General features: G+C 34.9%; 1 protein-coding gene across 1 annotated transcript; it reads right to left on the bottom strand.

Moving 5' to 3' along the window:
- Window positions 1–3,892: 3,892 nt before the first annotated feature.
- LOC127806615 (protein SUPPRESSOR OF MAX2 1) lies at window positions 3,893–8,793 on the bottom strand. Its single transcript, XM_052344002.1, has 3 exons — window positions 6,832–8,793; window positions 5,941–6,244; window positions 3,893–5,852 (listed from the first exon to the last, which is right to left on the bottom strand). Exons 1-3 carry the CDS (start codon window positions 8,034–8,036, stop codon window positions 4,239–4,241), a joined length of 3,123 nt encoding a protein of 1,040 aa, XP_052199962.1. The 5' UTR covers window positions 8,037–8,793; the 3' UTR covers window positions 3,893–4,238.
- Window positions 8,794–25,866: the final 17,073 nt, after the last annotated feature.

The following is a 25,866-nucleotide window of genomic DNA, read 5'->3' as shown; positions in this document are numbered from 1 at the left end:
TTTTCATCATCAAAACTAAACACAAGAGTAAAATATCAGATCCAACATATTATACTTACACAATTCTAATAAAAAACATATTGAAAATTATAATTTGTGATCTTCTGAAATATACAATTGAGTTGATAAAATTGCTTTGACTTGGCATAGAGATAAATACAAAACTTAATCTTTATAGAATATAGTAACAATTTAAGGGTACTTTTATTGAGCCCGCAAGGTTTTAGGTAGCTGGGTTGTCCCAATCATAATTGTTGCACATTTATTGAACCAACAATAATTTAGATGGAAGAAGAAACAAAGAAAAATCTGATAGTTATGCTAGGAGTTATGATTGATGGCTAATAATTTTCTTGATTAAGAGTGATGGTATGAGTTATGATTAATGATGGTGTTGTCAATTATGTATGGTATCTTCATTAAAAGAGGTGTCGGTAAAGAAGATAATGACACATAATTTTTTTAACGTCCTCTAATGAGGAGACGCTATATAACTAATGACACCATCATCGGTCATGATTCATAATATTATTTTTGAATTAAATTAAAAAAATTAATTTTATTGCATAATAAATTAAAAAAATGATAGAAAGCCCCACTTAGTAGCTTGAGTAGTAAGGGCTAATTCTTTGTCTTGTTTTAAGTTGTTTTGATCGTAGATATGCATACTTCTTGGTGTAACAAATAAAGTAAAAGTGGAAAAAATTATGATAATTATAAAAAAAAATATTAATTTAATATTAGTGAGTGGGAATTTATATGTAAAATGAAAATATTTTACAATTATAAAGAAAGAAAGAATCAATTATTCATGAAAGGAAATGAAAATAAAAAATAAAGGCATCGAAACACTTACCCCTTTCTCTTTGGTTTTGTATAACATATCGATACCTTTAATTATTATAATACTTTTCTTTAAGTAAGTATTTTTTTTTCTAAAATTTAAAAATTAAATAAACAACCAAAACAACGACCACTCAAACCGACCCTTATTGTAAGGGCAGATGAATTGACCTGAGCAACGGACAAAGGAAAGAGCCAAATAATAAATACGAGCACAGGCAAATGGTGACACATTGCCAATTTCATTAGTCACAATATTACAACGATAGTTTAATAGAAATTTTATTTTAAAATAAAGTGCCATCAAATTTGATGTGACGGATAGCAATAGTTTTCTAATTACATTTATACTGAAAGAGGACAAAAAAAAAAAAAAAAACAAATGAAGATTTTAAGTATATACATTTGATGGGTATGAGAAAAGGTGAAATCAAATTATTAATATTTTTTTTTTCAAAATAATCAATCTCATCTTATCTATGTGTTTTTGTTGATACACGAGAAACAGATGACATGTGATCTTTTATGCAGTTTAAATTTAAAAGATTAATTCATAAAATTTAATTTGTGAATTATAATTTTAAAAAATCAAACCCAAATCAACACGACTCAAAGATAATTGGTAGAAGGCCTTACAGGTAATGTCGGGCTCAAACATTCGTTGTCAATCCAAGATATTCAAACTCAAGAATCTTGAAGAGATTATACTAAGAATCTTAACTTACGTTGTCGACTTATAATAACCAAGTCTAAAAATCTTAAATATTTACTCTGGTATTCTAACTCACTTTTAGAAAATTTAACTCCTCTGAGTTGAGTTTAACACTATTTTCATTTAATTTAATAAATTCTTCACCAATTGAGAATAATTTAGCCCCAAATCTTAAAGATAACTTCAAGTATTCGAACTCATTTTGCAATTTTAAAGAATGAAACGTTACAAGAAAACTAACAAATTTATAGTGTTCATTACATATTTATTACTAATTTATTCTACAAAGTTGTTGAGTGTTAAAAGACTATACTCAAGAAGGCAGTCTCATCCTTTTTTTTATAGTTACCCGTATCTAAATAGATCATGGTGATGACTTCCAAATACCATTATCAAGGTGGATACTATATGCTCAACTAATATTCAAACAATGTGCATAATTAGTAAGACAATAAGATAATAACATGATTTATGCGTCATACCACATAACTATAGTTTAATTTTGTAACAAATTGGAAGGAGACGAGCTTTGCTTTTGATTAACGCAATTATAGTGTTTGTGTCCCAAAGTAAAGAAATCAAAATTTCTTTACTTTTGGGGAGAGGGAGCATTTCACTCAAAAGTAAAGGCCGATAAAATGCTAAATAAATGAGTTTTGACCATTCACAATGAGATTGAATGATAGCTTTCACATCAGTAGGGCCCACCTCATTACTCCATTTTCTTCTTCCCTTCTCTTTCCTTTGTGCCGCCTAAAAAATCAGAATCAGATAATTTCGATCGTTACGTTACTTCGATTATTTATATCATAAAAATTGATCCAAATTAATTAATCAATTTTTTTTTTTTAAAAAATCAAATCGAATTGGAATTTATCAAAAATTGAATTGATCCAACAATTTCGATTGATTCAATTAAATCAAAATTTTACACACCCTACTTCCATCACCTTCTTTGATTTACTGAATATATTCTCTACTTTTATTTGCATTTATGCTTGGTTATTGTAGTTGTTATTTTGTTTGTATAGAGCCATACAGTAGCAAGTCGACAGTTTTCCCCAATCCTATAAGTATTTTTTCTTATTTATTTGTAGGCTAATGCAACTTATAGTTTTATCTAAAATTAAGATTACAATTAATTATTGTAGATAAAATGGAGTATTAACTTTTTTTTTTTTTTTTTTGAAGTATTTAAGCTTGAAGAGTTGGCCCATCAATAAGGAATTCTATTTGTTTTCTTCTGTACAATTTTAACATGCATATATTTAGTTTATTTAATTTATAGAGAATTGTAAGCATTTATTTAGTATACACCCAAAACAGACAGTGATGTAACTTACGAAAAATGGGTACTAGAAACCTCCGGGCATTAATGGGGTGGGGTTTTGGTTTGGTGGCCGCCTGTGGACAAGTCCAAGGGTGGCTGCGGGGATGAGTGTTAGTATTACTGATTAGCGAACCCATTTAATGCCCATTTCTTTCACGTGGGGTGGGGCGTTGCCGGTTGCCACCCCCTCTCAATGTTCATGCATCCGCCCGCACTGCACTACCCTCTAAAGATGTGTTTCACGTTACCTTTTGTTTTTTGTCAAGTGAAAAAAAAGGTGAAAAATATTAAAACAAATGAAAGGAAACTCGCGTTACGTTACGTTAGTTTGAAATATATGCATTTTCCTGTTTGGTTTGGGTTTGACAGAGGGAGAAGATTGAATTTGGTTATTTGACCAAGGAATGTAATTGAAGTGGAAATTCTAATTATTATTATTAGATTGTCTGGAAGTTTAATTAAGGAAGAGAGAGAGAGAGAGAGAGAGAGAGAGCCAATAAAAATCTGGGGGACAGGTGTTGGCATCCTTCGCCACTGACTGCGCGCAGGCAGGCAGGCCCATAGACTTACCCATCAAAGCCAAAAGTTGACTCTTGGCCTTTGATGTACGACTCTATGCCTCATCCATTTTTAATGATGCTGACAAATCGCCTCTCGCGCCTCGCCTCGCCTCGCCTCGCCTCGCCTCATTCATGAACAATTCAAACAATCATGCGCAATGACAGTAATACCCCTAACACGACACGTACACGTGGCAAAGAAGCCGAATCCCTTTTTTCCCAACAGTAATTTCAATGAATAAGAGCCGAGGCCGAGATTAGATGGACCACTTTTGTTTTTTTTTTTATTTTTTATTTTTCCTATTGATTACCGAATCAAATCGAAATCAAACTACATCTTCAATGTAGATGTAGCCGTTAAAACACAACATGAGACAACTGGTAATATTATTAGTCAACAAAGAGTCAAGATGGGGAATATATATATATATATATAATAAGACAAGAGGAGGAATGCCTCATATTATTGATCATCATCATCATCAATGTCCATGTAATTAGGTAAATATATTTTTATAATAACAAAATGACTATTATTATTATTATTATTATTAATGTAATAAGAATAAAAAAGAAAGGCATGTAAAGAAAGTAATAAATACTACTACTAGAGAGAAAAAAAGGCGAAAACCATTTAATATAATATACCAATGACTCCCCCCTCTTTCTTCTAACGATCTTTCTTTTCTTCTTTCTTCTTCGTCACCCTTTTAACCTTTCCTAACTGTTTTTGACTTTTTACCCGCCAAACCACTTGACCATATTTACATCTATTCCGGCAGTCTCCACTTCATCATGTATCTACCTTCACCGTAACTTTGCTTGGCAGCCAGTCCCCTGCCGCTCGGCTGCCGGAGTTTCCGTCTGATTCTAGCCGGACAACCACCGTCTCATCGGCCGACATGGCAGACGGCAGGCATCCCTTGAGCTGTTGGAAGCTAGGAACCAAGGCCTTGTCAAGCCACTCGTCTAAGCTGGTTCGCCCTAGCCATACCCCGGCTACGATCTTCTCAAGCGCCGACTCTTCTAATTCTATCAACAGATTTTCACCGTCTACAATGCCGGAGAACCTCTCTGTAATCGTTCTTTTAATATCACGTCGAATGGAGACAATCTGAACTGGCTTGAATATGATGGTTTCGTCCACAGAGCTTGCCAGATCGTAAGGAACCGAGGTTATCAAAAATCGGCTGTTTTCAGGACCGTGATCATCTTCTTGTTCGATGGTGAGATCGCTGGAATTATGAGATCCATCGGTTCTGTCGTCCTCAACTTCAGCAGCGAGATTAAGATCAAACGATAGACCAGAACCGATATCCTTTCTAGGTTTTGTAGGCCTGCTTTCGTCGTATAGCCAATCGGCTCGTCGCTTAGCTCTCCTTTCACCAGTGGAAAGCCTTAATTGCCAACCACCAGTTGCTATAGATGCTAGCTTGTTCTCATCAAGAACACGGCCATCAGCTAGGTTTTTGAAATTGTCAGGAAACCAGTTGGCTGTAAGGACGAAGATGACATTACCAAGATTGATTTCGCGACCATGAGAGTCAGCAAGGCGGCCTCTGTCCATCGCTCGTTTTATGTTCCCACGAACCAGCATATCGGCCTCGTCAATGTCCTCCAGCATGATTACTGAAAAGGGGTTCCTACGGATTGCTTCTGCAATCCGATCCAGCACTGTTTTACCACGGAAATTCATATCTAATTCCTCATCACTGCGACGGGATCCAAGGCTTATCAATACAGGGTTGGTCCCGCAAAATTGCTCCGATACAGCAGATGCTATTTTCTTCTTGCCAACCTTGTCGGGACCTGTGAACAGCAACCACATATCGCCCCTTGACCCGTTGCCACGCCGTTTTCCACAGCCCAATTTGAACTGGGTCACAGTTGTAGCCACTGCAGAAACTGCTTCCTGTTGCCACCACACCTTCTCCATTAGACCCTTGAGGAGCTTCTTAAACGAGTCAGCATCTGCTACCTTGGCAAATTTCTCGACATGGAACTTATGCTGCGACTCAGGCGAGATGCATCCCAAGAAATCTGTAACATCATCTTTATGGGGTTTCTCTGCGGTGTTGTCGCTTACTTTTGTAGGCCCAAGAACAAGGTCTGTCCTCACTGGACTTCTGGGAGGGCTACCTGCTCGCTCTGAAGGTTGGTTGGCCGCCGGATTAGAATTCAATTGCAAGGCTTCCCCGAGAGTCTTCATTTGTTGCAACTTCTGCTGGAGAGGCTGGCGAACAAGAAGTTTCGGATTGTACAATCCTGTCATCGACACAGAGGCTGGACCAACTCTTTCAGAGCCAAGATTGTTATGGAAATTAGGGTGAAGTTGCAAGCATGTATCAGCCCATTTCTTCTGTAATTCTTGAGATTTCTGCTTGAACACCATTTCCTGATCCTTAGTCTGCAAAAAATGATTTCAACGGAAATAATGAAATCTATCGCCAAAATACAGTCTGGCACTGTCGAGCTCATAATTCAATTGAACATACCTGGGACTGGTCCACTGTTTTAGTGTCACCGCTAAGTGCTTTGGCATTCTGCAACCACAGTGGAAGTGCTGACTGAGCTACTACCTCTGACCCGACTTCAGAAGAGGATTTCTCGTATACATTTGCAACCAGTTTTGCTAGCTCTTTCTCGTAGCTGTCGGTGCACTGTGGGCAACAGCTCATTCTTCGAGCAGGATCTGAGTTTTCAGATGCACGCCTCGACAAAGCAGCTGTCACATTTGGGAAGCCCTTCAATGGGCTTAGAGACTCGACCGAGCTGCTAAGAATTCCATGAGGCCCAGGCCTAAAAGTTCAGAGAATCCACATAATAACACCGAGTGAGATTAGGCATCAAAAGGGGAAAAGAAGGTTTCATTGAGAAATCTGAACCTCCACCCCCTAGAGAAAGAAGAATCACGATAACTTTGCAGGTTGAAGAAACAGATGGCAAACACATAGAAATTTTAAAAGATGAGAACCAGGGAAAACGTTCCCAACGCACCAAAAATGGAGAAAACATGAACCTAATTGGAATAGAAACTAATTTGGCTGTGACAGAGCCTCTTAAGTCGAGCAAAGTTCACCAAAAACATTATCAAACATCCTTGGCAATTAACACAGACGTACTGCACAAGACAAGAATCTGAAAGGAGAAAAAGAAAAAAGAGCGGGGGAGAACATGGATCTTCCAAAATTAAATTCTGGATGCTGCAAGCTGTGGATGATAGTATCTACTTCCAAATTCCAGAATATACAACGGAAACTTGTATTTCTATTTCCGGATGATTTGCGAGTATAGTTAGGATTCAAATTAATCAGTTAAAGTAAACCTAAAAATTGATGCAAACGCATTGTAAATGGAGTTAATGAAGAGAAGATCACGGGGTATACCTCCTAAACATTCCGGGAAGAGGCGATCTCGAAGCAATAGGAACTGCCTGCAGATCCCAGTCATTCTCCATTGTAGGATGATACACTTGACACCTCAAATACGTCTCACAGGTAGCAGTTCCAATCAACCAAAGCCTACCACTGTCCCCAAATCGGACCACCAGCTTGGCCATCTCCGCCACGGCCGCCCTCCCGGCCTCATACTCCACCTGCTGGTGCACCGCGCCGGAGCAGGGAACCCCCAACCCGGCAGGCTGCTGCTGCTCCACTAGCCACTTCAGATCACCCAAATCAAGAATAATGCCTCCACCGCTGGAATTCCCCATTCTGGTCTCGATTAGGGCCCCCAATTCCTTAATCCTCGTCGGAATTTGAGTTTTATCAAGAGTGATCTCTTTCTCAATTGGGATCACTTGGGCACTCTTGAGCGGTCCTTCCCCGAATTCCCCTTTCTCAATTCTCCTCAGAAGCTCCCTTATCACCGCCTCTGGCTCCGACTCTCCAACCAAAATAGGGTTCTTCTTCTTGCTCCTCAACAACACATCCCTAATCTTGATAACCTCCTCGTTTCTTTGCTGCCCTGATTGAGCCGAATTCCCTTGCTGCAACCGGGGATTCAAATAGAGATTCCGACTGGGGATGGGGACCGGATTGGGACGGAACCCTAATCCAACTGGGGCCGGGTTTATGTTCTGCGGTTGGGAATTCAGCGATTGCTCAATTGTGGCCTTCACGGCGGGGCTGGAGAAGCTGGCTTCGCGCATGACGCGGCTGACGCTCGGGTCGTCGAGAATCGATATGATGAGCTGCTCGAGCTCCACTTTGACGGCGAGGAGCGGCTGCTGCTGCTGCTCTGGGCAGCCGCGGCGCTGATGAGCCTGAGCGCGCTTCAGCGCCGCCATGAGCGCATTGGAAATGGGCGGCTCGACGCCGGAGACGGTGGCCTGGCCGGTGGGGAGCCGCTCGAGCGCCACGCTGAAGCAGAGCTCGAGCGCACGGCACTGGAGCGGGTGGGAAGAATTCGGGTGAGACCGAATGCAGGCTTGCCTGAGGAACCCGGACGGCGAGGCCAGGAGCGTTGCCGCCACGTGCAGCGGCGTCGTCTGGCCGTGGTTCCGGCGACCGGCCTCCGCAATCGACAGGTTCAGCACGCTCGCCGCCTCCGGCGTCAAGGTTTGCAAGATCGTGCTTAGTCCGGCTCTCATCTCTTCTCAAACCTTCCCGGAAAATCTAGAACCGGAATTGAATTTTCTCGAACTTTCCCGGGAAATCTAGAACCGGACTTGAATTTTTCACTGCCTCTCAATAACACCAAACTGGAGCAGACCAACCAACAAATGGTACAGAGATTCTTTCTTTCTTTCTCTGCCCTTGCTCTGAACTTGGTTTTTCAGATTCCTCTATGATTGAATCAATATCTTTCTATCAATGGTTCCGAGTGTGAACTCTTTTACAAAATGGAAAGCTTCCGTCTTTTCCAGGAAAATCCACCAAATTTTCTCACCTGACTCCCCAACCGACCGAAAAACCACGACTTGCTGACAAAAAATTCACCTTTATGATGCACGAAAAGGAAAAATCCAGCAAGGTATTAGACTATAGCTTTGCTCGCTCGGTTTATCACAGGGATCTATCTCTCACTCTATCTATCCATCTTTTTGCTTTGCCTCTCTTTGTTGAGTCACAAAGAAAGCTGTATTCGAATTCAACGCGAAAAGGAAAGATCACAGCCCTTCCCTCTCCCAAACCCACCTCCCCATTCTCTCTCTCTCTCTCTCTCTCTCTCTCTCTCTCTCTATAAGAAGATGATAAAGTCTAGCAGTAGAAGACCGTCTCTATCACATTGAATAGCCAAAAATGAAAAACCTCACAGACCCAGGTTGAAAATATTGTGGAAAAAAATTAAAAACGAAAAAAAAGAAAAAAATAAACTAACATATAAAGCCAAGAAAGATAATTTGGTTTAGGTGGCAGAGTGGCCCTCGCCTTTGTTGGAGAGAGAGAGGGGGGGGGGGGGGTGAGAAGAGAATTTATGGAAAATAGCAAGGTGGAAGTACTTTCAGTTGCAAGGATTTCTGGAAAATGCTTTCTGGGCAGAGCAATCTGCTCACCTTTTTGTGTCATCTTTTCAATTTTTTATTCTCGTCTGTTTCTTTATTGTGAATGTATATATATTTTAAAAGCTCTTGTCTCAATACATTAGAGATAAAGCAGAGAGAGAGAGAGGAGCTTTTTAAGAGAGATGGGGAGGGAGATTCATCAGCAGATTACTTTATTCTTTACCTTTCTCTCTCAATGACTCCATATTGACTACCTTTTTAGCTTCCATTTTTTTTTTTTTTATCTTCCTTGCATTAGTTTTCTTTCTTTCTTTCTTTCTTTCAACTATCTTCTTTTTTTTTTTAGGTGAATAAATCTCTTAAGCACTCCCCCAAATCGCACCCAACGCGCGTGAATCTCAATTTAAAAGGCTAATCATCATCTCTGTAGAAACATACCTTTTCACAATTATAATAAAATTTATCGTCCTCCTGTTTGTTCGTTTCACAATTTTGAAAATTATTATTTCTTCCTTGTGTTTTCAGTTTCCAGTTTTTTTTTTTAAAAGGGCGTGGAGATGATGATGTGATTTTTGTTTCGTATATCCCTCAATCTTTTGTACAGTCTACAGAGGAAAGGCTCAAGAGGCAGCCAAGAGGTTGATAAAAATAGAATAATGAACAAGCCTAGTTGCTCTTGAATTTGGAGATCAATTAATTAATATATATATATTTATATATACAAGTAGAAGTGGTATTTTATTTCCCTTCCCTTCCCTTCCTTGAGGATATGAAATGTGTATGTATGTATGAATGATGATTTCATACTTGATAAGCAATCTTGGCTGGATTACTTTCCACAATATGCATTGCATTTGGTTTACAAAGCTCTTTATCCTCTTCGATCGAGTCCTCCCAAAAGTGGGTTAATTGCAAACTCTTGTCCTTTCTGTCATTTTTTATTTTTGTTTTTCACCGATCATTTGCAGTAGTACTTATTATTCTTTCAATATTTCATGCAGCTGAGTTGATTCCAAAGTCATGTCTTTTTCTGTTATTTTGAGTTTTTGTTTTTTTATTAGATAATTAATTTACATTTATTACTCTTTTAACCTTCCATGTATATATAAATACTTCAAAGAGTTATAAATGAGTTGATTTTGTTTTCTTAATTTTTTATCTGCACGCTTATATAATTCATGTATATATGTTTCATCGCCTATATATATATATATATTCATCAAATTAATTCATTTTTTTCCAAGGAACGTGTGTGGCTCTCCTTTTTTGCTTGCCTGCCTGCCTTCGCGAGGAAGAAACCATCACATATATATAAAGGAACCATACTTGAAGAAGATTTCGAAAGAAAACTCTCACTAGGCAGATGGAAAGAAAGAAAAATTAGACTTGTAGGTTGGCAAATGGCAACAACCCTATGCCTGTAAAATGAAGTCATTCTCAATTAAATGCAAAGCTACACTACACTACCTAAGAACTCATCTTCTTATTTTTATATATTAAATATTTGGTAAACTTTGATTAACTCTCTCTCTCTCTATATATATATATGTCTGGCAGACATTACGTACTAATAAATTAAAATTCATATATATATATAAAGTGAATCCCAGGTAATAGAATTAATTAATATTTGATTTATTATTATAAAGCTCCAAGAAAAATGAATTAGAGATTTAATTAACGAAGGGGTAGAAAGAAGAGGGCGAGTGAAGGAGGAGAGGAGATAGATGAGAAGGGGCTTGGCTTGGCTTGGCTGGGCTTCAACCAATTTTTTGCTTTTCACACGCAACTCCTGCAAAAGGCATCCGCACGGCTACCACCGCCTTTTCAAACTTACTCTCCCTATTATCTCTCTCTCTCCTCCCAACTTTTTACTCACTTTTTCCCTGTGTTACGAAAGCGCCATCAACACCACGCCATGGCATGGAAGTACTGTTCGGTGTGGCCTTTGCTTGGAGTTGAACCCAGAGATTTATGTCACTCCATTAAAATTGTAAAGTTGGGGAGTTGGCTTCATGGGACTGATCAAACTAAACTTTTAATTTATACACACACACACATATATAGCTCATGAAGCTTTCATTCATTGGAACTCTCTCTAAATCCCACCACCATATATCACAATCAATTAAAGTGGCAACTAACTTTAATTAGCATCCATTTTTCTTAATATTAATTTATTATTATAAAAAAAAGTTATTTAGGTATTTAAATTTAATATTTGTAATGATATTCTTTCTGTGTTAATAGCTAGGTTTGTATTATATTAATGTAAATGTATTCCCATAAAATTCGAACTTAAATGTTTAATATAGTAAGTAATTTCGACATTTATATTTGATTTGATGATGATATTTGAAAAGTGGAGTGCAAATTGGCTACGAAATTAAAGGTAATTAGAATGTAGAAGGGAAATGAAATATGATTAATGGGGTTTGATAGCATAGTAAAATGACAGGAAATGTTTGTTTTATTTCGGGTTTGGTTTCATATATATATATATAGTAATCTTATTAGAGACAGATTCATGGGTTTTGTGTAATATTTTATGTTTTTTGAAATGTTCTTAATTTCATCATATCATATGTAAATGGAAATGAATTATCAATTTTAATTTTAATTTTATTTACATATAAATTTGTATACTTATATTTTAAATAAAAATAATGAAAGCTCATCCCTATCCTCACACATCATAAGATATATATAATTGAATATAATATAATATAATATATATATGTCCAAGACAAAATATTTTCTCAGGGTGAGGGTGGGTGCGGGTGTGTCTTGAGAAACAAAACTCAATCAATCATCATATTCCCTTATGGTGACGCACGCTCTCACTTGCCTTTTACGCGTTTCCCCAACTAACCTCACCTCTCTCTCTCTCTCTCTCTCTAAATATATATATATATATATATATTAATTTACATCCAAAAATATAAATTTTGGTTTGCACTAAAGCGATAAGTAGATTTTACGTCAACACGAAATGAATATAATAAAAATGGAAAATCTTAAAATAATATTTTTAAAGATAGAAATAGATATATAGAGAAATGTGTAAATAATTTTTAATATAAAAATAATTATTTCATCAAATATAAATTTATTATTTATTTAAAAAATATAAATATATGTTGTATTACCTATAAATCGTGAATTAATAACTAAAAATAAAATAATAAATTTAAACAAAACAAAGATAATATCATAAAAAAAACAAGATTCAAATTTAAACCCAAATCCCAATAGCGATTAATTTTTTTTCATCTTTAATCTAATAAAGTCGTTAAATATAAAAAATATGTTTGAGTTTTAAAAAAGAAAATGCGTTTTTAATTTTTTTAAAAATTTAAAATAGTTTTAAAATATTTTTAAAATTATAAAAATGACTCAAAATTAATTTTTAATATTTATTAAAATTTTGGAATATAAAATGTTTTAAAAATACTTGTTCCCACATTTCCTTGCATCGGAGAGGGAGAATTCAACAAAACTTTGGTTTTCTTTTCTACAAAATTATTCTTTTAATATTTATTAAAAGAATTCTCATCAATTATTGACATATAATTCTCAAATAAATAATAATGTATTTTAAAACAAAAATGAATTGGTCGATTGGGGTGATTGTAAAATGCTATCTCACCTCTCTTCAAATCTTTTGCATGTTAATTATAATACACTGAATTAGACATTTAAATGCTATCAACAAAGAATTTGATACTTTTTATTAAGTAAATATGTAGAATTTGTTAGTTATTAATAAATTATTATTATTTTAATTAAAATTAAAACGGTAAAAATTTGAAAGAAATTAAAATTTTGTTTTTAATATTAGAAAATATATAAAATTCAAAATACAATTTAAAACACCGGTAATTAAGAAATAAATTTTTGCTTCACTAACTAACCCGAAATTAAACTCGGAGTCTGGAACTAAATTAACTTCTTAATCCAATGACAATAATTTGAAGGTTCTACCCAATTATGTTGGGCCCATTGGCCAACTCGCACGCAGGGAGGGAATCAAACGGTAAAGGCAGCAGTGTCAGGTGATCCCTACCGTCGATCAGAGAGGACCCCACTCCCAGCTTTCTGAAAAACTCGCGATGCATAAATCCAATTTTAAGTAACTTATCGTGGTAAGAAGAAGGGAATTTTTATCATTCATACGGTACGGCATGAGAAATTGAAGGCGTGACGCGTGAAAGGCAGATTATTGAAAAAGTGAACACGAGACAGACAGACGGAGAGAGAGAGAGAGAGAGTTTGATTCTCAACTTTTTGCATTTATTACCTCTCGTGAATCTTTGCTTTTCTCTGTGCAGAAAATACTTAATTTATTAGAACTTTCAAATGACTCTGCTACCCCTGATTAAGTCTAAATCTAACTATTAAAACTTTCATACGGTAAAGAAACACAAATAACTATAATGACATATATTTATAATTATTGCATTTTATATCTGTAATTTCCCACTCATTTAGAAAAATATTATATAATTCTTTGAAGTTTAATTACACAGTTGGACGTATAGAATTTCTATTATAAATAATTAAGGAATATGAAAAGCCTATAATATATATATATATATATACAAATTTTTCTAATTAATATGGAAATCTTATTTTCTCTCAAGAACATTATGAATTTGTTCTAGAAGGACCCAACCCTTTGAATTTAAGAAAAAGCCGATGCAGACTTTGAATTGAAATTAGGCATCGAGTGGGGAAGCCAAAAAAAAAAAAGAGTTAGGCTTGCACAGTGGAAGTTCATGCATCCTGAGGGAGGGGAATCGGGCGGCGGCCCGGTGGATCCATTTTTCTCAAGCACTGTACAAGCTTTGAACAAGGACAGTTGATAGTTGAAAAATTAATTAATTAATTAAATGCTTAGGGTAGGGTGCTAATCCTCACAGCTCACTAATTGGTACATTCTAACGTCTTCGCCACGACACTAATGAATGCATATAGATACACTTGGCTCGTCGTCAATTTCGCTTCTTTCATACCTCAAATGGTTCACACAGACTTATTGTCCCATTCCAACTAATTATCTTAACCATGCAATCATTGCAGGAACTTAATGCGTCTGTGCTCTTAAATTGTGAAGATATATTTAATAATGGAATGTTTACTGTTTCTGGCCAGTGATATATATATATATATATATATATGAAATTTTTGGTCACCCACAAGGTTCAATCGTCAAAATAGATATAATTTGGTTTGACAATTTGGCTTAATTGCAAAAACTGGCGTTTCTGACTTTTAAGACAACGATTGAGCCCCCTCTTCTATACGTTTTCAAATAGGGTCCATAAGCACAAATGGGATAAAGTGCCGATCGATGATGATTAATTATTATATGAACTTCAATTTGAAATAGCTAGAAAAATGCATGCAAATTTTGATCATATTTACTTCTTTATTTTACTTCCGCAAACCAAACCCTATTAGAAAGAAAGTTGAAAGCTAGCCAGCAGTTAAGAATTCCTAGGAAAAGTGGTGTTAGCTAGCTTGCTTAAAATAGAGATAGTTGGAGAAACATGGATTAGTCTTAAGCTTTTTTGGATAACTATAAAGTCTCGAGATGAGTGGAACGAAAATGACAGTTAAAAGTTTATTACAATCTCAATATAACCATGAAAATAGCTATTTTGGTTAACTTTAAAGGAGATCATAGCTACGAAAATAGTTGCTTGACAGAGAAAATCTTGGACGGCGGTGTTGGGAGAGATCAGGAGGAGGAGAATTTTACCTGTTGGATCAATATATATAGCCACAAGAAACATTACATCTCCGGCGCATTGAATCTGTTGGGCATGAGATCTATTCTTAATGATCCATATATATTCCTAAGGCAAGCCTGGACACTGATTTTGCTCGTACGTACGTCGTGTCCAAAGCTAGTGAGGCATGAATATCTATCAAGAAATTAATTATTAGCTTCACTAAAACAAACAACTGATGTAACGTTGTAGGGGCATTGAGTAAGTCCGTATATTGAACCACACTGTCATTAAAGAGCCTTATTTAGTTCCATAGCTCTCGCATGCAGAACTCTATGGTTATTGCACTACTTTGTCTCTATACACTGTATATTGGATTTGGATGTTCTTTTTGTGCATCCATATAATTAAGCATCATCATGCTTCATGCATCTCCTTCCCCCTGCTGATAAGTTCAAATTTAATGTGTACGTACGTATGTATGTATGTATCAGAGAGAGAGAGAGTGAGTTAGTTTTGGTGGAAGTTTTCATGAGCAAAGCTACTTGCTTTTGTCTCGAACATACCCACATCTTAAGCATCATACCATCATAATTCCTTCCACTGAGAAAAGGCTCAAACTCATCATCCAAATTTTCTATCTTTTTCATTTTTAATTCTCAATTCTCCATTAGTTATTTGAATTGAAAACTACTCCCTCTTCTATGTGAAGATTATATATATATATATATATATATTATAGGATCACTTTCAGCAGGTGTTGCTTTGCAGTAGGTTCCTTCATCAGGGAAAAGCTTCTCCCCACTAAACCCTAAACCTTTTTGGCTAGTACACCCCCACCCCCCACCAATAATAGAGGAACCATATTATTCAAGATACCCTTTTTATTTTTTGTTTTCTTTCCTCCAAGTAAAGTTCCCTCTCTGTGGACGAACCAATGACCCCATTTGTAAGTATTTGCCATTGCTAAAGTGGCAGTCATTTGACTTATTACAACACCAATAGGGGGCTCCTTTCCCACAAGTTCATATTGCCATCACTAGGTTGGTGATCAAGAAAAGTTCCTCTCAAGGGCTAATTGATGGAATATATTTACAATGAGAGCTAATTGGGCCCATTTCTCTTTTCCCCTAGTGCAAGCCAAACCCCACCGTACGTCTTTTGTTTACACACATATATATTATATATGATGCAATCAAATTTTAACTATATTTTGTATAAGACATATCTGTTTTATCTAAAAATATGTGAATATTTTTTTTGAGTTTATCTTGAAAAGGATGTTGTAAAAAAGGGAGCAACCCTTAATTTTTAAGTGACCCTTCTCCTTCAAGTCACATTTGATGTGAAATATTTTTTCTCCCAACAAAGTATGTGTGTGTGGGTTTGTACGTGGATATGTGATAATCATCTCTCATAAAGGTCAAACTTTAAGCAATCAGATAACAAACAAATTACTCACATAGCTAGCTAGGGGTAAAGTGAGAGAGAGAGAGCCACCCCTATAAAAGGTTTTGGTAGCTTCTTGCACTCAAAGCAAGTAGACTTTGGAACCCCCTTTCTCTCTCCCCCCCACACGTTTTCCCAGCTTGCAAAGTGGCCTTGCCTTTTCATTGGAGAGATGGATTAGGCAACACAAGCACGCACCAATCAAGCAAAAGATGAGAATTGCCTTTCCCCCTTTTAGCAAAACAAGAATTTATTATTTCGTTGTAACAGAAATATTTGTGTACATATCAAATAAAGTTTGATGTCAATTCATACTAGCTACAAGCTAATTTAATTAATTTGGATGAGAAAAAAATATTTTATATGTGACATCGTCAAAACCTTGCATCCATGCATCCAAAGTAGTGATCATCATCATTCCACACCTTATGATGAAGTAAAATTTTTTGATTAATTTTAAGTGTAACTAGTAATTTGTTTGGTTCCATGGATGCATCTCTTGATTACAATTTTAAATTATATAAGATGATGATGATGATGATGATGATGATGATGATAGTTATAAATAGGGATTAATATGTAATTCTCCCAGCAATTTATGGATAAGTATGTGTGTGTTGTGTAGAGGGTGAAACCATGCATATACATACACATATATATGCACATCAATGATGATGGAGGCACCGCCCCATCATGAAATTATTCAAAGTTGGAACACTTTTTTATCAAAGTCCAATTTATAGGTGCCAAATCCCCACCTCATCAGAAAGCTTTATATATTTGAAAGAACTTGGCATCTACTTCCTTCAACTTTTGAACTTGGGTTGGAATCCTTAGGATTTACTAACAATAGAAAATCCCATTCGGAAAGGGGGCTGTGCTGTGAGAGCCAAAAGCCACTTTTCTCCCCACTAACGGTGTAGAAAATTTAGGGTTCTCTCTCTCTCTCTCTCAAATGTTTACAGTAACCAACCACACTTACTTTACACACAAGCATTCAACTTTTTTGACAGGAAAATTTGGAAAGCCTTTTGAAAGAAAGAAAGAATCTCTGCACCTTTTTCGTTTGGATATATATATGCAAAAGGGAGACATGCTTATGTGAGACACTTAAACCTTACATTATTGTTTTGAAGTGCATATAGGGTTCAATTGGCAATTGCACCATTAAAAAGTTGTGCTTTAAAATTTGTTTTTGAAAGTTAAGACAAAGCCTGGCATCCCTTCCATCTCCAACAAAAAGACCTTTTGGACCCTACTTTCAAAAATATAGTGGAATTTAGAAGCTACTCTAAAGTCGTTTAAGCATATCCCCTTAATATCTATGCATGTTCTTTGTGTTTGTCTGTTCCCCTTGCTCTACATGAGGCTACATATCATATTAGACTTCCATTTTGGTTACCTTTCTATTAACATTAAAAATCATTATGTATGATTCATGTCAAAATTACGGGTAGATGGTGTATTTTACCTAATCGCCTTGCTAATTAGTTGACCAAATTAGGTGATCTCATTCTTTTTTTTTAATTAAAAAAAATTAGTTTATTCCCACATTACAACTTTCATATATATATATATATATATATCAGTTGGTTCAAAAAAAAATCATATAGAAATAATACTATATATCACATTGCAACTTTCATATAGAAAAAAATTTAGTTTATTCAAAAAAAAAAAAAAATCAGTTGGTTCTGAATTGACTATATTGCAACTTTCATATATATTAAATAGAGATTTAGTTTTTAGAATTGGAGTATCTAAATCAAAATCATTACCACTATCTTCACTTGCAGCAGAAGACATAGAAACCATATAGTTACTCCTAACCTTGATTTTTGAGATGAAATTCCAGATTGCTTTTCAACTAAAATTTTCTCCCAATTCCATAAAGAAAATTCATCTACTTCAACATCTCTAGAAACCATAATCCTTTGTTGTCTCCATACTATAAATTCTATGCCCTTTGCACTGAGCTGTATAACCTAGAAAGATACCCAATTCTTGTTTTAATGAGTTAAAACATAAAATTTGTATAGAATGACAAATACAATGTTTAAAGGATAAAAAATAAGAAAGATAAGGAATGCAAATGATTTATAGTGGTTCGCATTAAACCAAACATAATTTACTGTTTTAACTCATCACTAAGGATTTTAAACCAATTTACTAAAACCTCCTACTTAATTCCCCAGTAAACCCTCTAATCCAATACTAGAAATTATAAACCTCTTACTTATACACAAGCCCTCTAGCTTACAAGCTAGGAAATACAAGACAATTTGAAAGAGATAATCTAAGAGTTAACACTTTTAGTTATAAGTTCTCTTAACAATGAATAAAAAGGCTTGAATGAATATAAACACTTGAATACAAAGCCTTTACAAAGAAACAAGATAAAACAAAGAAAATTTTGAAGCATCTTGAAGCTTTGAGCACTTGGTAGTTGAGCAATAAATGTTTTAAACACTTTAAATGAGCCACCATCCATGTATATCTAGTTGTGGGTGAATGTATCCAAAAATCATATCGTTGGTGGTGGTTGGGGCACATTTATGTGTGCAAAAACTGGCCGCTACAAGATTCTGCGATAAAAACTGTCGACATAAGAAACGAGTTAGTCGACTGAATCAGGCAATAATACTAAACTTAGTCAACAGATTGATATTATATGTCGACAGAATAATTTATTAATTTTGTTAGTCAACATATCCAAAGAGTTAGTCTACGGATTAAGACAAACTTGCAAAAGAATTAGAAACTACATACTGTAAGTCGACAGATACAAATAGGTTAGTCGACAAATCAAAATCTGCCATTCTGTTAGTTGATAGATGGCTTGAGATTAGTCGACAAATCAAAAGAAGAATGCTAGTGTAGTCAACAAATGATTGGTTTTGCCTTAAAAATCTTTCATATTTCTTCCAAGAAGTTTGATTTGAGAATGTATTCACTTTGTTTTTCCAATCTCCTTAAAACATACACTTAGGTTTTGAATACTTGCTTCATTAGGTTAAAATTAATTTTTTATTGTAAACTAAAGACTTTATACATAGAGAAAATTTACTAGGAATATTTTCATCATCAAAACCTTAATCCCAAGAGTACACTACAAAAAATTTGTAATTTAGTGACGAATTTAGTGACAAAATTTTTCCGTCGCTAATTAGAGACGTCTCAGTGACGGATATTCCGTCGCTGGATTTGCGACGGAATTAGCAACGAAATATTTCGTTATTACATATTTTTAATATTTTTTATTAAAATTTTAAATTTAGCGATTGAATATTTCGTCCCTAAATAATTAAAAAAAATTATTTTTTAGCGATGGGTGTGACCCCGTCGCTGAATTTTCAATTTTTATTTAATTGTTTTTTTATTTTTTAGCGACTGGGACAGGCGTGACCCCGTCGCTGATTTTTTATTTTTTATTTATTTTTATTTTTACTTTTTAGCTATTTTTATTTTTTTTTAGCGACAAGGTTTTCTCGTCACTAAATTTTCATTTTTTATTTTATTTTTTTTAGCGACGGGCATGACTCTATCGCTAAATTTTTAATTTTTATTTAATTTTTTTTAGCGACGAGCATAACCCCGTCACTGAATTTTTATTTTTTAGCAATGGGCGTGAATAATAAGAAAATAAAATTTATTAATTATGTATCAAACAAAGATTAAATAAAAATTAAATTTCTTTAGTATGTATATTTTATGTATTTTATTTACAAACCAAAATACGTAAATTGATATGATATTGTAAAATTTATAATAACAAATGTGTATTAAACTAATTTTTAATCAAATAAAACTTAAATATTTAAAAGATTAATTAATTACAACATTTAAGTGTTACATTAGTTGAGTTAAAAAATTATAATATTTATTTTTTAAGTATTAATTTATAAATTTAAAAGATTTAAAATTTAAAATATTAATTTAAAATAAAATTAAAATGACTGGCAACTAAATTTAGTATATAATTAATATGCGCGGTATATATAATAAGAAGGCTTGCAACTTGGACAGCTTGGACGGTCGCACGTTTGCACTCACGCGAGAGACCTGGGATCGAAACTAAGGAGAGGGGAAGGAGGTTGCGCTGGGGGATTAATTCCAGTGTACACATGGCGGCTTAAGGGGCGCCGCTTGGCGCGTAGAGGTGTGTGCACGTGTCCGCCTGTGGGATTAATTATTTTATATTTTTTATAATAAAAGTCAACAACGGAACTGTTTCCGTCGCTGATTCAAATTTATTTTAATTTTTTTTAATGTTAAATTTTTTTATTATGTATTAGCGACGGACGCTGAATAGCGACTGAATTTTTTGTCGCTAAAATAATTTTTATTTTTATTTTTATTTTTTAATCAGTGACAAAAATTTATGTCATTGACTTCGTCCCTAATATGTATCGTCACAAAATTCGTCGCTAAAATTAATTCACGGATTTTGATGTTTTAGCGACAGATATTTCTGTTGCTAAATGTCGTTTTTCTTATAGTGGTAAAATATCAATATGCTATTCAAGAACTCTCGGTATGTCGTCAGGATTTGGAGATGTTCTGGTGATGGTACAAGGGGTTGACCAATACCGAAAAGGATTTCAGTGTTATCTAATTACTAGCGAATAGTGAACCTAGAAAGTTACACACCATATAGTATTCCGTTTGGTATTGACATCATGTGCCCAAAATGTCTCTGAAAATTGTTGGTCAAAAGTTGACACTTGGTTTCCGTACCAATAGTGCATAGTGTATAATAAATTACATGATTACTCAATTATTAAGGGGGGGCTGTGCGAATTTCAAAAGATATTTCAATTTGGGGAGAGAAAGGAAGAAAATGGGAAGTGGGATTTATTTAGTAGCAAAGGCAAGGCCTCTTCCTCTCTCTCTCTTCCTTACGATTCTTCTTCTTCTTTTCTTCTTTTTTCTGCTTCCTCTAAAAATATCAAAAAATTATACCTGTAATTGTTACGCGTATAATTTTGAGACGCAAGCACTGGTGATACACAGATCGTCCGTATTTAGCATAGGAAGAGGTGATCAAAACAGTACCCTATTGTATACTAGATGTGAACAGACTAGAACTGGCCACCATAACGTGAGGTGGATATGGTCTCAGTATAAAATCGTTTCTATACCCCAACCTTACATCCGATAATAGGTATGCATTTATTTATGTATTTAATTATGGAATATGCGTGTTATTTAAATTCCCAACCTATGTATGGTGTATATATATTATATTTTGTTGTGTGTATTTAATGCATGATAATTTTTTTTTTTTTTTTTGTGTACTACCATACTAATGATTCTCTTCAGAATCAAAGACCTTTAGATGTAGAATTGCTGGTTTTGAGTCAAACCATGTTTTATAAGGTGTTATACCCTCTACAAACCTTCTTGTGAATTTGTTTAAAAGGTAGAAAACTATATTTATGGCTTCAGCCTAGAAATTCTTGGGTAACTTCTTCTCATAAACCATGCACCTAGCCAACTCAATCACAATTCTACTCTTTCTTTTTTACACCCCATTTTGTTGTGGAGTATAGGTTACTATCAATTGATAATTAATGTTTGCATCTTCACAAAACTTTTTAAATTCACTAGATTTGTACTCTGTTGCATTATCTGATCTTAAGGTCTTGATACTATATCCACTTTGTTTTTTACAAAAATCCTTAAACTTGAAAATGGAGAAAATAACATATTTTTTAGCCTTAAAATAAACCCAAACCATTCTTCTAAGATTGTCATTGAAAAAGATAAAATATTTGCTTCCATTAGAGATGGAATGCTTACTGGACCGCAAACATTAGTACATGCCAATTCAAGTTTGCTAGTTGCCTCCCAACCCTTGTTAGCAGAAAAGGCTTTTATAATAATCTTGTTCTTTTTACAACATTCACAAACATCATCACTTACATTAACTACAAACATAACCCTCACCAATTTATTTTCTTTCATAAAATTTAAAGATTTCTAATTATAGTGCTCAAATCTTCTATGCGACATCCAAGTTTCAACAATTTTGGCACTATAAACACGCGTAACCATAATAAAATCCAATGGAAAACTATCATCAACAAAATTTACTCCTACAATTTCACAACCATCAACATAAAAAATGGTGCACTGCGAAAATTGGCCAGACCGAACCAGTCGATTTTTTATTTTTGCGATCGAAAACAGTTTGAATGTTGTACAAACTGCGCGGTTCATGATTTGTACAGTTGGCAATTTGGTTTTAAATCGAACCACTCAAGAAAATATAAAAAATTATTATTATAAAAACCACCCCCACCAGCCCCCTCTCCCACCCGTGCAACCCTAATCGGCACCCCTAACCCCTACAATCGCAAATCCCTTGGCACCTCAGCAGCCCAGGTTATTTGCTAAACAGATTAATTTCATTGCATAATTCATAATTCATAATTCATTACTAGATAGGTTAATTTGATAATTTGTTTATTTTCTAAACAGGTTAATCGTATAATTCATTGTTAAACAAGTTATTTTATGCTTTCAATGTTGAAATGTTATATGTTGAATTGCACTGTTTTGTCTTTATTTTCTACTCCTATTTATTTATCTTTAATTGTCTTTATTTATCAATATTTGTGTCTTTATTTACTATTTTTAAGTAGCATTTTTAATGGTTTTAAGGCTTATTTATACCAGATTTTAAACTGCGATAAACCACACCAAATCAGACCACAAATGCGGTGCGATTTGGTCGAAAAATCATACCAGCAATTCGGCATGTTGAAAATGATTCAGACCGACCAAACTACACCGCACACACCTCTACTAAATAGATTTTGATCTAGGCTAGGAACATAGATGAACTTTGTACTTTCTTTAGTACCAACAACAATGGTTCTTTTGCCCTGATCATTTTGTATAAGATCTCCATTTCCCAATATCACCTTGATTATTTAGGATCTATCCAATAAGTTAAACATATTAACATCACTTGCCATGAGCCTTGTGCAACCACTATCAACAAGTCATAGGTTACTACCATGTGATTGAGAAAATGTAGTGGCCATACACAAACATTTCTCAAGTTGTGGTTGATCATCCCCATTTTTCATTCTTAACATTTCAAACTCTCTTTTAAGGGTTGCAACTTGACTATCCTTACCATATCACTACTTTCAAACTCTTCCTTCAAGTTATCACATGCCTATTTTGGTGATTTACAAGTCATTATCCTTGTGAAAATTACATCTAATATTTGTTGAGTGTATACAAGTTAACGCCTTAGGTTTTCTAACCAAATCTTCTTTGTGTTTCTTAATCTATGCTAGTGTTGGATATTACATAGAAGAGCAGGATTAGCTTCACTCTCAACAACTTCCCACAAATTCAAAACCTTTGAAGTAGTCTTTTATCTTGATGGGCCATAGTTGATAATTCTCCCCTGTGAAAACAAGAGGATTGAGAGTAGAAAATTTACTTGAAGTAATTTGAAAAGGAAAAAAAGAAAAAATAAACAGCTCACAAATTCACATAAATTTCTTGAAAGAAAAACTCACAACCCCTCAAGACAAAAGCTCTTATACCATTTGTAGGAAATGACCGAAAATAAAATGCAAAAAATTATTTCAGAGGAAAGAAACTACATCAATTTCATTCCATTGATCAAATACTTATAATCAAATTTATATGAGAGAGAATTGAGCCATAACTATCTCCACTACTCCTAACATGCTTAATGTAACTCTCAACATTCCTAAATTTAAGCAATTACTTTGTTGTTATAACAAATGTATTACCTGAGTAGAACATTAAAATAAAATATTAAAAAACATAACTGATAGGTAGTTCTCTTCATGAAATCTATTATGACACTAAGGAAAGTATCAATGCATCAATAGCATTGTTGAGAGTGTGATAAAAAAAAATGAAGGCATTTTGATTGTTTATCAAAGGTTTTACTCCAAATCATTAAGTAAAAAATTATCAATTTGTTATTTACTTGGCAATCAATTAATATTGATAGTTTATAACTAAATAAAAAATTCAAATAATAAAAAACTTAGTTTTAATTTGGGATTCGACAAGGAGGTAATTTGACAATTTATCGAAATTCAAAACTCAAACCAAATCAATTTAAACGCTTTCTAAACTTACCAAACCATAACTAACTGCTTCTCTTGAAGATTGGCAATTTGGTTTGGTTGGTTTGAGTGGTTTGGTTTTTTCTTCCTTGTCTCAAACTTTAGATTATTAGATTTGTAAAACAAAGTTTGTGAGATTACTTGAGACTTGTCAAGAAAGTTACTTCAATGCTTAAGTTAAATGTGAATCAAAGTAGTATAAATGGAATAGTTGTTAGTGAAAGTGTTTACCTCAAATGAGAGTTCATCCTCAATATTTACTGGAAGAATTTTTCACTTAAGGTTAGATATCCATGATTGTCACAATTAGGAATAGCAATCATAGACAATCCTAGGGAAGTTTACCTTGTTTATAGTGGCCACCTTCCTAACTTTTAGGAGGAAAAGTGAGTTTCGAAATTATATCGGTGAATCTCAAGATAGATTAGGTTTATACCTAAGTTATAGTAGAGAGTCCTAGCCAACAAGGTTAGCTTTATCTCTTGTTGGGATTTATCACAAGAGTCTTTCTAAGCCAAGGCTAGATCCTAGTCGTGGATTTTTAGCATCATCTAATCCTTGGACTTTGGCCAAGCCCTTCGTAACTTGGAATTCAATGCCCAGGCTAAATGAAGGTCATGAGGCCAAACTTCTTAACTCGAATGGTAAGAATTGTTGAGTGAGGTTGAAACTAGCCTATGCATTCAAGGAGATAGAACTTGTACTAAATGTAGAAGTACAATCTATCAATATTGAGCCATGTAGCTATGGAGGTTGAGATTGGCTCATAAAACATGTGTCACATGTATAAACTCAAGTATATCAATAAATTTTAGACCGAATCAACTGATTTATCTTGAACTTAAAGTCATATTACAATTTTATCTAGTTTTGACATTTGCTTTAGTTTGGTCCACAAACCTTAACTTTGGTTTAATTTTATCTTCAATCGGCCACACATGTCCTCCAGCATACGTGGTGCTGAGGTGGCATGCTAATGTATCTAATAATTGACACATCAACAAAACGACGTCGTTTTGCCTTGCTCTTACTGCAAATCATAAGACAAAATGATGTTATTTTGGTGAAATTAATAATCAAATCTGGGGGTTGGAGAAATAGTGGGTTGGGTCAACCTAGATCTAGGTTGAGATTTGGGTTGGTTTAAGCTTCTTGTTAATGGTAGAAAAAATGAGCTTCAACAAAGGCCAGCGAAGGGCAATGATCAGTAATGGTGAAGTGGACAGAGAAGACGACAAGGCAAGGGTCGATGGCAATGGGGCTGCCAGAATTGACAACAGTTGGAGCAAGATTAGTCGATTGAACTTGGAGCCAAAAGTGGTCGATGGTGAAGGCTCGACCGAACAGATCAGAGGTAGCCAAGGAGTAGACAATGACAACATGTCTTCCTCCTCTATCGCTACCACCACAAGTGACACCATCTCCTATCGCCTCTACGCCGATCGTCACCTTGTCTTCCTCCTGCAATGCGGCCAACAACTGCCCAGATCCACCGCCTCCGACCGTCATCAGACGCTGGCCACCTTGCCATCACGACTGTGGGCTCTCACTCGCCTTCATCGATGGCTCATGCACGTCGTTACCTTCACCAAGCGGTGGCCTCTGGTATATTCAACCAAGCCTTCATCGTTAGCCTCCTCTGTCTCCAAGTTCAATCAGCCTCAC

Source organism: Diospyros lotus, chromosome 7 (assembly GCF_014633365.1).
Source record: "Diospyros lotus cultivar Yz01 chromosome 7, ASM1463336v1, whole genome shotgun sequence".
Lineage (NCBI taxonomy): Eukaryota > Viridiplantae > Streptophyta > Magnoliopsida > Ericales > Ebenaceae > Diospyros > Diospyros lotus.
This window is presented reverse-complemented; position numbering and strand designations above follow the sequence as displayed.